This window comes from Bacillus rossius, chromosome 13 (genome assembly GCF_032445375.1).
Source record: "Bacillus rossius redtenbacheri isolate Brsri chromosome 13, Brsri_v3, whole genome shotgun sequence".
Classification (NCBI taxonomy): domain Eukaryota; kingdom Metazoa; phylum Arthropoda; class Insecta; order Phasmatodea; family Bacillidae; genus Bacillus; species Bacillus rossius.
In genome coordinates this window covers 40,245,471-40,255,937 of record NC_086340.1, presented here as the reverse complement: position 1 = coordinate 40,255,937, position 10,467 = coordinate 40,245,471, and the positions used below count along the sequence as shown (strand labels likewise).

General features: G+C 36.8%; 1 protein-coding gene across 1 annotated transcript in view; it reads right to left on the bottom strand.

Annotated features, from left to right (window-relative positions):
- Positions 1 to 809: 809 nt before the first annotated feature.
- Positions 810 to 10,467, bottom strand: part of LOC134538464 (anaphase-promoting complex subunit 2) — a 54,241-nt gene continuing 44,583 nt past the window's right edge. The window contains exon 14 of the mRNA XM_063379796.1: positions 810 to 1,620. Within this exon, the coding sequence (XP_063235866.1) occupies positions 1,414 to 1,620 (207 nt within the window). The 3' untranslated portion in view covers positions 810 to 1,413. The remainder of the gene's footprint in view (positions 1,621 to 10,467) is intronic.

Here is a 10,467-nt window from a genome sequence, read left to right as displayed (position 1 = left end):
ATAACTTTACTAATTTAAATAATTTTTAATTTTTGTGTGTGTTAATTGTGATTTCCACTCTATAATATACGTTCCATGAACTCAATCAAAAAATTTGTGTTCACATTATATTCAGAGATTATTTTTCGGTAAATACAGTATTAAATAGACTGGCATCATGGCCTAGCTCTCAACAATATGTACTTATGCGCAGAAGGGTCCAACCTGCCTCCAGTAGAACACAAGTGAAGTGTTTATAGTCCATGTCTCAGCTAATTGCAGCGTAAAAAAAAACTGAACTGGTTCTTTGTCTCTTCCCTATTCATCCTTTATGGCCCAAGAAGACTATTTTTTTTATTCTCGTGTTTCCCTTCCTATTATATATTTTTTTTTAGATATCTCCTTTCCCAAACGAGAATAGACGACATGCTCAATTTTTTTTGCAATTTCCTTCCAATAAAAACAAGCATACCAGTTTGGTCAAGGAATGTTGCAGTAGAGTGTGGAAAATCTCACACCGAGAACAATGTTCGGATACACTTACTTCACTAAAACCTGTAGAGATAGACGTGATGATAGCGTAGGGTGCCGGTTCACGGAAATTTACGAGAGGGACAGAGAACCATAAACACTGCTGCGTGGCCACATGAATGCACATACCCCTCCCCCCCCCCTTTTTTTCTCACTGTCTGACTGGTATATTTTTCAGATTTTCCCCTCTTGCCAAGCAACAGCAGACAGCCAAGTCACTTACAGGCGGCAGACAGCTTAATGGCACAGTTCACAGATGCTTTACCTGCACTACTGGGCTATTACAATTAAACAACTTATACTTACAACATATTTATTACATACATATTTATTGAGAAACAACATGGCTAGTAAGTTACGAACATAATCAACCACACGATGAAAAAAAAAATTGTGCAATGGTCACAGTACGTGTTACTAAACCAAATATCGGCATACAGATGTGTGACCCACGTGCAGGTAAATGAAACCACGGAGAGTTACAGATCGATGTGTGGACTTCAAGGCTCAGGACTTGGGCAGAGTTACCGATGGATGTGTGGACTTCAGGGCTCAGGACTTGGGCAGAGTTACCGATGGATGTGTGGACTTCAGGGCTCAGGACTTGGGTAGAGTTGCCGATGGATGTGTGGACTTCAGGGCTCAGGACTTGGGTAGAGTTGCCGATGGATGTGTGGACTCCAGGGCTCAGGACTTGGGTAGAGTTGCCGATGGATGTGTGGACTTCAGGGCTCAGGACTTGGGTAGAGTTGCCGATGGATGTGTGGACTCCAGGGCTCAGGACTTGGGTAGAGTTGCCGATGGATGTGTGGACTTCAGGGCTCAGGACTTGGGTAGAGTTGCCGATGGATGTGTGGACTCCAGGGCTCAGGACTTGGGCAGAGTCGCCGACGGATGCGGAGCTCAGGACTTGGGCAGGCGGTAGAGGCCGCCGCTGTACAGCAGCTGGTGCTCGCGCACCTTGCGGTCCAGGAAGTGTCTCAGCTCCTGCACGCTGCACTCCACGGCCGCCGGGCCCTGCGACGCAAACATCTTCAGCATCTGGTGGATGCGGTCCAGCGGCATCGAATCCAGGTTCGTCAGCATGCCCACGATGTACGACCAGAACACCTGCAACACACAGCTCCTTCCTTACATGTCGCTGGTTTAACATGGTGCCGAATAATTATATAATTTTGCCTCAAGAGTTTTTTTGGTACACATATTTTATTTTACTGATCATTCAGGCATCAAAATGTTTTCTGAAGTACATATTAGGTACTATAGATGTCAAGTGACTCGCTCTTAGTTTGCTGTGTACAGAGTAAATGGGGCATACTGTTGTCAGAGCTACACTACCAAGCTCGTTAACATTACAAATTTTATATTGCATACAATTGTTAATTATAATAAGTTTTAATAATTAAAAAAATTTATTTATTGTTTTTTATAATATAAAATAGAAAATAATGACAATATTTTTACAACTGTAGAAATTCTGAACAGGAAATAAAAATCCAATGCTAAACACCAACTAAAATGTATTTCGCAGGAGGAACTGTTAGTAGTAGTCTGTCACTTCTGATAACTTAAAATTTAATTTAATTATGTGCAATCCTCAAGGACAGCACAAAATTTTTTAATTAAATTATATAATTTAAAAAAATTAAACAGTGGAATCTTTCAGTTACATCTGCTTAGATGTAAAAACTGAATATTATAAGATGGGGTACACGTCGTTTGTCCTAAAATCGTTTGTCCTAAAGCGTTTATCCTAATTTCGTTTGTCCTAAAAATTAGGACAAACGACTTTAGGACAAACGGCGTTAGGACAAACGACTTTAGGACAAACGACTTTAGGACAAACAAATTTTAGGACAAACGACTTTAGGACAAACGAATTTTAGGACAAACGACGGAACAGCTTCAAAATATTTTTACTGAGTTTTAGGACAAACGACTTTAGGACAAACGACATTAGGACAAACGACTTTAGGACAAACGACTTTAGGACAAACGACTTTTAGGACAAACGACGGTTCCAGTATCGATAAATCCTTACTCTGAGTTTTAGGACAAACGACTTTAGGACAAACCACATTAGGACAAACGACTTTAGGACAAACGACGGTTCCAGTATCGATAAATCCTTACTCTGAGTTTTAGGACAAACGACTTTAGGACAAACGACATTAGGACAAACGACTTTAGGACAAACGACATTAGGACAAACGACTTTAGGACAAACGACTTTAGGACAAACGACTTTAGGACAAACGACTTTTAGGACAAATGATTTTAGGCCAAACGACATTATAAAAAACCAAGTTAGGACAAATGACTTTAGGACAAAATACTTTGAGTCAAACTATTTTATTTTAAAACCACAGAGCATGTGAGAACTTACAGTAAAAGAAAACGTTTGAAAAAATATAAAATAATGTTATATACTAGGGAAATACTTTACATTCTATGTAAAAAAAATTCAGCGTGTACGATCGTTACAATTTTTAGACATGAAGGAATAGACGACTACGGTTTCAACGACCTAAATCTGTTTTTTATTTCGCCATCTTGGTTCCGCCATATTTAAATCGAGCGCCCCACTCATTATGAAGAAATTTTCGTCATGACCACAATATCAAATTTTTCTGTTCCACTGGAGGCCACCATATTGGATGCCGTCGACTTTGTTTCTGTTGTTTGTTCCTAGATAGCGCCAGCATAGCTCTTGATTTTTTTTTGTTATTCTGGAGGCCGCCATCTTGGATACCGTTTACTTTGTTTCTGCTGTTTGTTCCTAGAGAGCGCCAGCGTCGCTCTTTATCTTTTTTTGTACTTCTGGAGGCTACCATTTGAATACCATTGACTTTGTTTCTAATGTTTGTCCATAGAGATCGCCAGCGTCGCTCTGATATATCACATAAGGTCGATGTTCCTTTACCTACCATAGCTATTATGAACCTTATCGACATATTAAATTAATTTAAAAAAAAAAAAATACATTGGTAGAACTGTGATTCGAACCATTGCAGCTCTGATCTCTAGGTTGGAAAACATACACCTTAATCCGCACGGCCATCAAGACATTTACCAGACTGAGGATTAAATAAGGTATATATAAAAATAACATGCATAATCGAACTTGTATTTTTTTTATTTGAAGTAATAATAGCACCACCTGTTCGAGACAGAACCACCATCATGTATTAAGACGTAACTGTTGCAGTTATCGTTCTGGTCACCATCTTGAATATCCGTAATTTTTATGTTAGAAAATCGGGAAAAAATTTAAAAATCATTAAAAAATTAATCAATATAATTAAATAATAAAAATCTTTAAAAAAAGTTACACTTTACGTTACGGTCGCCATCTTGAAAATCCGTAATTTTAATGCTAGGGATTCGAGCAAAATTACAAAATTCAATAAAAAAATTCCTTATTAGAATACTGATTAATTAGTTCGATTCCTGTCCTTGGTTCGAAACTGGTAAGAGCAAAAGAAAAACAACAGATCCTTCCTCCACAGAAGCCACCTACAGACTGATTTACCGCCACCAATAACCAGGTATATATATCGTCAGCTGGTATGATGATATGTGCGCCATATTGTCTTCATCCGCTGGAGACCACCATCTTGTTTTCGTCTGCTAGAGTGTGCTGATACCATGTTAGTATAATATTCTGTTCACCATAACTTTGTCCTCAACTGTTGGCATTGAACTTTTACCTTGACCTTGAAATTTGACCTTGACCTTGAAATTTGACCTTGACATGGAAACTTTTACCTTGACCTGGAACTTTGACCTTGACCTTGAATTTTGACTTTTACCTTGACGACAATCATGGATCCGCCATTTTGCGTTCAGTACATGCTACCAGGAGCTACCACCTACTAGAGGACATTGCCACCATCTTGTTTTCGTCTGCTGGAGGACACCATCTTGTGTGTGTACTCGTCTTATAGAGTACATTACCATCATACTTTTCTAAGTTTTACATGCTAGAGTGCAGTAATCATTTATTATTACTGAAGTGCCTGCCATCTTGAAATTTGGGCGCCATCTTGGAATCGTGTAACTATATAGCTAGAAATTCGGGAAAAAGTTCCAAAATTCATCAAAAAATTCACTCATTAAAGTAATGATTTATTATATCAATTGCTGTTCTTGGTTCGATCCTTGGATGATGCAAAATAATAATTATATGTAAAAATAATAAATATAATAAATATTATTGTCAAAGTCCTAAAAGAGACTTAAAATCATATATTACTATCATCCTTTAAACCATTACGACCGCCATTTTAGATATTTGTATTTATTGACTTATTAGTACGGGAAAAATTCCAAAATTCACCGAAAAAATTACACATTATTTTACATATTGAATCGAAACTTGCTTCGATCTATTGACGAAGCTGAAAAAAAAAAATTTAAATACCAGAAAAGTGTCAGGTTCGAGAAATAAAACACCACAAGTTCTTTTACCTACATAATATGTATTACATAATTTCTATCCTACTACAGGATCACTTGCGAAAGCCAGCAATCTTATAAACATTAAGCCCTGCATAGACGTGAAACAATTAATTCTTAGATCCAACAGCTCTAACTGCTCAAAATGCTCCAAATGCTCCAACAGCTCCAACAGCTCCAGAGGCACCAACAACTCCAAATGCTACAAAGGCTCCAAATGCTCCAAATACTCTAAATGCTCCAACAGCTCCAAATACTCAAACAGCTTCAAATGCTCCAACAGCTCATTCAGCTCCAAATGCTCCAAAGGCTCCAAATGCTCCAACAGCTCCAACAGCTCCAAATGCTCCAAATGCTCCAATAGCTCCAAATGCTCCAAATGCTTCAACATCTCCAACAGCTCCAAATGCTTCAACATCTCCAACAGCTCCAAATGCTCCAAAGGCTCCAAATGCTCCCACAGCTCCAAATGCTCCAAAGGCTCCAACAGTTCCAGATGCTCTATATGCTCCAAATGTTCCAACTGAATTCAATTACTTTTTTTTTTATCGAACTTGACATGAATACATGCATGACTTTATTAGTATACATTTTGGATGTCAGTGGTGACTTTTTTTACACCTTTAAGTTATAAGTTTTATTTAGAAATGAGCTTTCGAGAAATGATAAAATACATTTTGAAAAAAAAAATAATAATTTTTCTTCAAGTTTATACACATGCATTTAATTGAAACCATTATTTTATGTAGCCAGCTTCCCTCAGTTCTTTAAGTATGATGCTCGAATAGTTTCCTGCACAAATCGAACCATGTAGAAGTCTTAGCCTGTCAACCAATATGTTAGGATCTTCCCATGAGGTATAATCAATCTCTTCTGCTACGTTCATCTTCCTTGTATGTTTATAATAAATATTATTATCCCTGGTGTCTTCTGTTTCAACACCAAAAACAAAGTCAGTTTCGTCATCGAACCAGTATTTATCACAAACTTGATTAGGATAATTTATTTTATTACATCGTTTCCATCGTTTTGATCTCAAGCCACCATCACTGTCTTCGCTCTTGACCGCATTAGGTGCTTCGCACAGTACTCAATCATGTCAGCATCACAAGCTTGATCAGGATAATTCATTTTATTACGTCGTTTCCATCGTTTTGGTCTCAAGCCACCATCACAGTCTTCGCTCTTGCATGATTTAGGTGCTTAAGCCCAGTAGTCATTCATGTCAGCATCACAAGCTTGGTCAGGATTATTTATTTTATTACGGCGTTTCCACCGTTTTGGTCTCAGGCCGCCATCACAGTCTTCCATCTTGACCGCTTTAGGTGCTTCAGCACAGTACTCAATCATGTCAGCCTTAGATTTGTCAGCATAGTCATCGTTCATGTCAGCCTCAGATGTGTCACCACAATCTTCAATCATGTCAGCTTCAGATTTTTCATCACAGTCTTCGGTCTTGTCAGCTTCATGTGGTTCTCCATCTTTCACATTTTCATGGAGACGACTAAATATTGATGTAAATATATTTACATTTCTAATGAGGTTGCTACTTACTTTGTTTGTTTTTAATTTTAAATTATTGTCTTGATCTATATCAGTATTTTTAGCATTAGCTTTTTACATTCTTCATAATCATTATTGTCGTCTAATATTCTGCCTTCGTTCCTCTTCCACGATGTTGGAGCACAGTCTTCGTTATCTATATTTATCTTAGTTGTACAGTTCTTGCAATGTCTATCCAAGTAATATCTTCTACCAAAGGATTTATGACACTGGCTGCAATTAAATGGTTTTTGACAAGGACCCAAATTACATTCACTTCTCTTATGTCGTTTAGCATTCTTTCTCAAGGTAAACACCTTGCTGAAGTATCTACAGTGATGTCGTTTTGATACAGCTACAGGCAACGAACCAGGGTACATTTTATATTCTGCGACTAATGGCAGATGCAAACTAAGAGTTTTAAATTAAAACCATTACTTAAATAGAATTTTTTAAATATTTCGTCAGTGAGAATTAAATTACCTCATGCAAAAGTACTGGTTGTAAGTAGTTATGCTTTTCAACAACAGATGACGCCACGTGTTGCTTGCAGGTAAATAATATTTATTTATTTTATGCGGGATGCAGGATGCTCACTAACGATCGCAAAAGAAGGATGGTTTTGCTAGACTCCAAGGAGAAGGAAGTATGATCATACAGTTAGTGTTTCTCAGATTTCTCAGGGCATATTAATATTTTACTGAATATTTTTTTTTAAATTCCACCCGATAAAAATATTGGAAGTGGTATTTAGTAGCAGAAATTCACTAATTAAATTTAACCTTGAATAAAATGACATGTCTCATTAAGAGTAAAACTCCTTCATGGAGAGAATGGTTTCTCAGAAATAACCAGATGCACTTGGAGAAACCACAGGAATGATCGCAAGCACACGGAAAAAAACTATCAAAATATTGACACGAATAATTAGGAGCACACAAAGAAAACCATCATAATATTGACATGGATAATCGGGAGCACACGGAGAAAACCACCAAACATTTTGTTTGAATGATTACAAAAAAAAATTTAAAAATTAAACAAAAATTACAAAACATACAAAAACTGATTCTACTAGCTTGTGAACTTCTCATTGTTGAGCGAAGATAGAGTTCTAGTCCAAGCCAGAATCAGTTTATGTATGTTTTTTAATTTTTGTTCAATTTTTTCAATTTATCAAAGAAAATGTGTGGTGGTTTTCTCCGTGTGCTCATTAATTATTCGTGTTAATATTTTGATGGTTTTTTCCGTGTGCTTGCGATCATTCCCTTGGTTTCTCCAAGTGCTTCTGGTTATTTCTGAGAAACTGATCTCTCCATGAAGGAGTTTTACTCTTAATGAGACATGTCATTTTATTCAAGGTTAAATTTAATTAGTGAATTTCTGCTACTAAATACCACTTCCAATATTTTTATCAGGTGAAATTTAAAAAAAAAAAATATTCAGTAAAATAATAATATGCCCTGAGAAATCTGAGAAACACTAACTGTATGAACAAACTTCCTTCTCCTTGGAGTCTAGCAAAGCCATCCTTCTTTTGCGATCGTTAGTGAGCATCCTGCATCCCGCATAAAATAAATAAATATTATTTACCTGCAAGCAACATGTGGCGTCATCTGTTGTTGAAAAGCATAACTACTTACAACCAGTACTTTTGCATGAGGTAATTTAACTCTCGCTGACGAAATATTTAAAAATTCTATTTAAGTAATGGTTTAAATTTAAAACTCTTAGTTTGCATCTGCCATTAGTCGCAGAATATAACATGTGCCCTGGTTCGTTGCCTGTAGCTGTATCAAAACATCACTGTAGATACTGCAGCAAGGTGTTTACCTTGAGAAAGAATGCTAAACGACATGAGAGAAGCGAGAGTAATTTGGGTCCTTGTCAAAAACCATTTAATTGCAGCCAGTGTCATAAATCCTTTGGTAGAAGATATTACTTGGATAGACATTGCAAGAACTGTACAACTAAGATAAATAAAGATAACGAAGACTGTGCTCCAACATCGTGGAAGAGGAACGAAGGCAGAATATTAGACCACAATAATGATTATGAAGAATGTAAAAAGCTAATGCCAAAAATACTGATATAGATCAAGACAATAATTTAAAATTAAAAACAAACGAAGAAAGTAGCAACATCATTAGAAATGAAATATATTTACATCAATATTTAGTCGTCTCCATGAAAATGTGAAAGATGGAGAACCACCTGAAGCTGACAAGACCGAAGACTGTGATGAAACATCTGAAGCTGACATGATTGAAGATTGTGGTGACACATCTGAGGCTGACATGAACGACGACTATGCTGACAAATCTAAGGCTGACATGATTGAGTACTGTGCTGAAGCACCTAAAGCGGTCAAGATGGAAGACTGTGATGGCGGCCTGAGACCAAAACGGTGGAAAAGTCGTAATAAAATAAATAATCCTGATCAAGCTTGTGATTCTGACATGAATGACTACTGGGCTTAAGCACCTAAATCATGCAAGAGCGAAGACTGTGATGGTGGCTTGAGACCAAAACGATAGAAACGACGTAATAAAATGAATTATCCTGATCAAGCTTGTCATGCTGACATGATTGAGTACTGTGCTGAAGCACCTAAAGCGGTCAAGAGCGAAGACAGTGATGGTGGCTTGAGATCAAAACGATGGAAACGACGTAATAAAATAAATTATCCTAATCAAGTTTGTGATAAATACTGGTTCAATGAGGAAACTGACCTTGTTGTTGGTGTTGAAACAGAAGACACCAGGGATAATAATATTTATTATAAACATACAAGGAAGATGAACGCAGCAGAAGAGATTGATTATACCTCATGGGAAGATCCTAACATTATGTTTGACATGCTAAGACTTCTACATGGTTCGATTTGTGCAGGAAACTATTCGAGCATCAAAGAAATATCCTTCATACTTAAAGAACTGAGGGAAGCTGGCTACATAAAATAATGGTTTCAATTAAATGCATGTGTATAAACTTGAAGAAAAATTATTATTTTTTTTTTTCAAAATGTATTTTATCATTTCTCGAAAGCTCATTTCTAAATAAAACTTATAACTTAAAGGTGTAAAAAAGTCACCACTGACATCCAAAATGTATACTAATAAAGTCATGCATGTATTCATGTCAAGTTCGATAAAAAAAAAGTAATTGAAATCAGTTGGAACATTTGGAGCATATGGAGCATTTGGATCCTTTGGAGCATTTGGAACAGATGGAGCTTTGGAGCATCTGGAACTGTTGGAGCCTTTGGAGCATTTATAGCTGTGGGAGCATTTGGAGCCTTTGGAGCATTTGGAGCTGTTGGAGATGTTGAAGCATTTGGAGCATTTGGAGCTATTGGAGCATTTGGATCATTTGGAGCTGTTGGAGCATTTGGAGCCTTTGGAGCATTTGGAGCTGAATGAGCTGTTGGAGCATTTGAAGCTGTTTGAGTATTTGGAGCTTTTTGAGTATTAGGAGCTGTTGGAGCATTTAGAGTATTTGGAGCATTTGGAGCCTTTGTAGCATTTGGAGTTGTTGGTGCCTCTGGAGCTGTTGGAGCTGTTGGAGCATTTGGAGTATTTTGAGCAGTTAGAGCTGTTGGAGCTAAGAATTAATTGTTTCACGTCTATGCAGGGCTAAATGTTTATAAGATTGCTGGCTTTCGCAAGTGATCCTGTAGTAGGATAGAAATTATGTAATACATATTTTGTAGGTAAAAGAACTTGTGGTGTTTTATTTCTCGAACCTGACACTTTTCTGGTATAAAAATATATTTTTTTTTAGCTTTGTCAATAGATCGAAGCAAGTTTCGATTCAATATGTAAAATAATGTGTGATTTTTTCTGTGAAGTTTGAAATATTTCCCGAACTAATAAGTCAATAAATACAAATATCTAAAATGGCGGTCGTAATGGTTTAAAGGATGATGGTAATATATGATTTTAAGTCTCTTTTAGG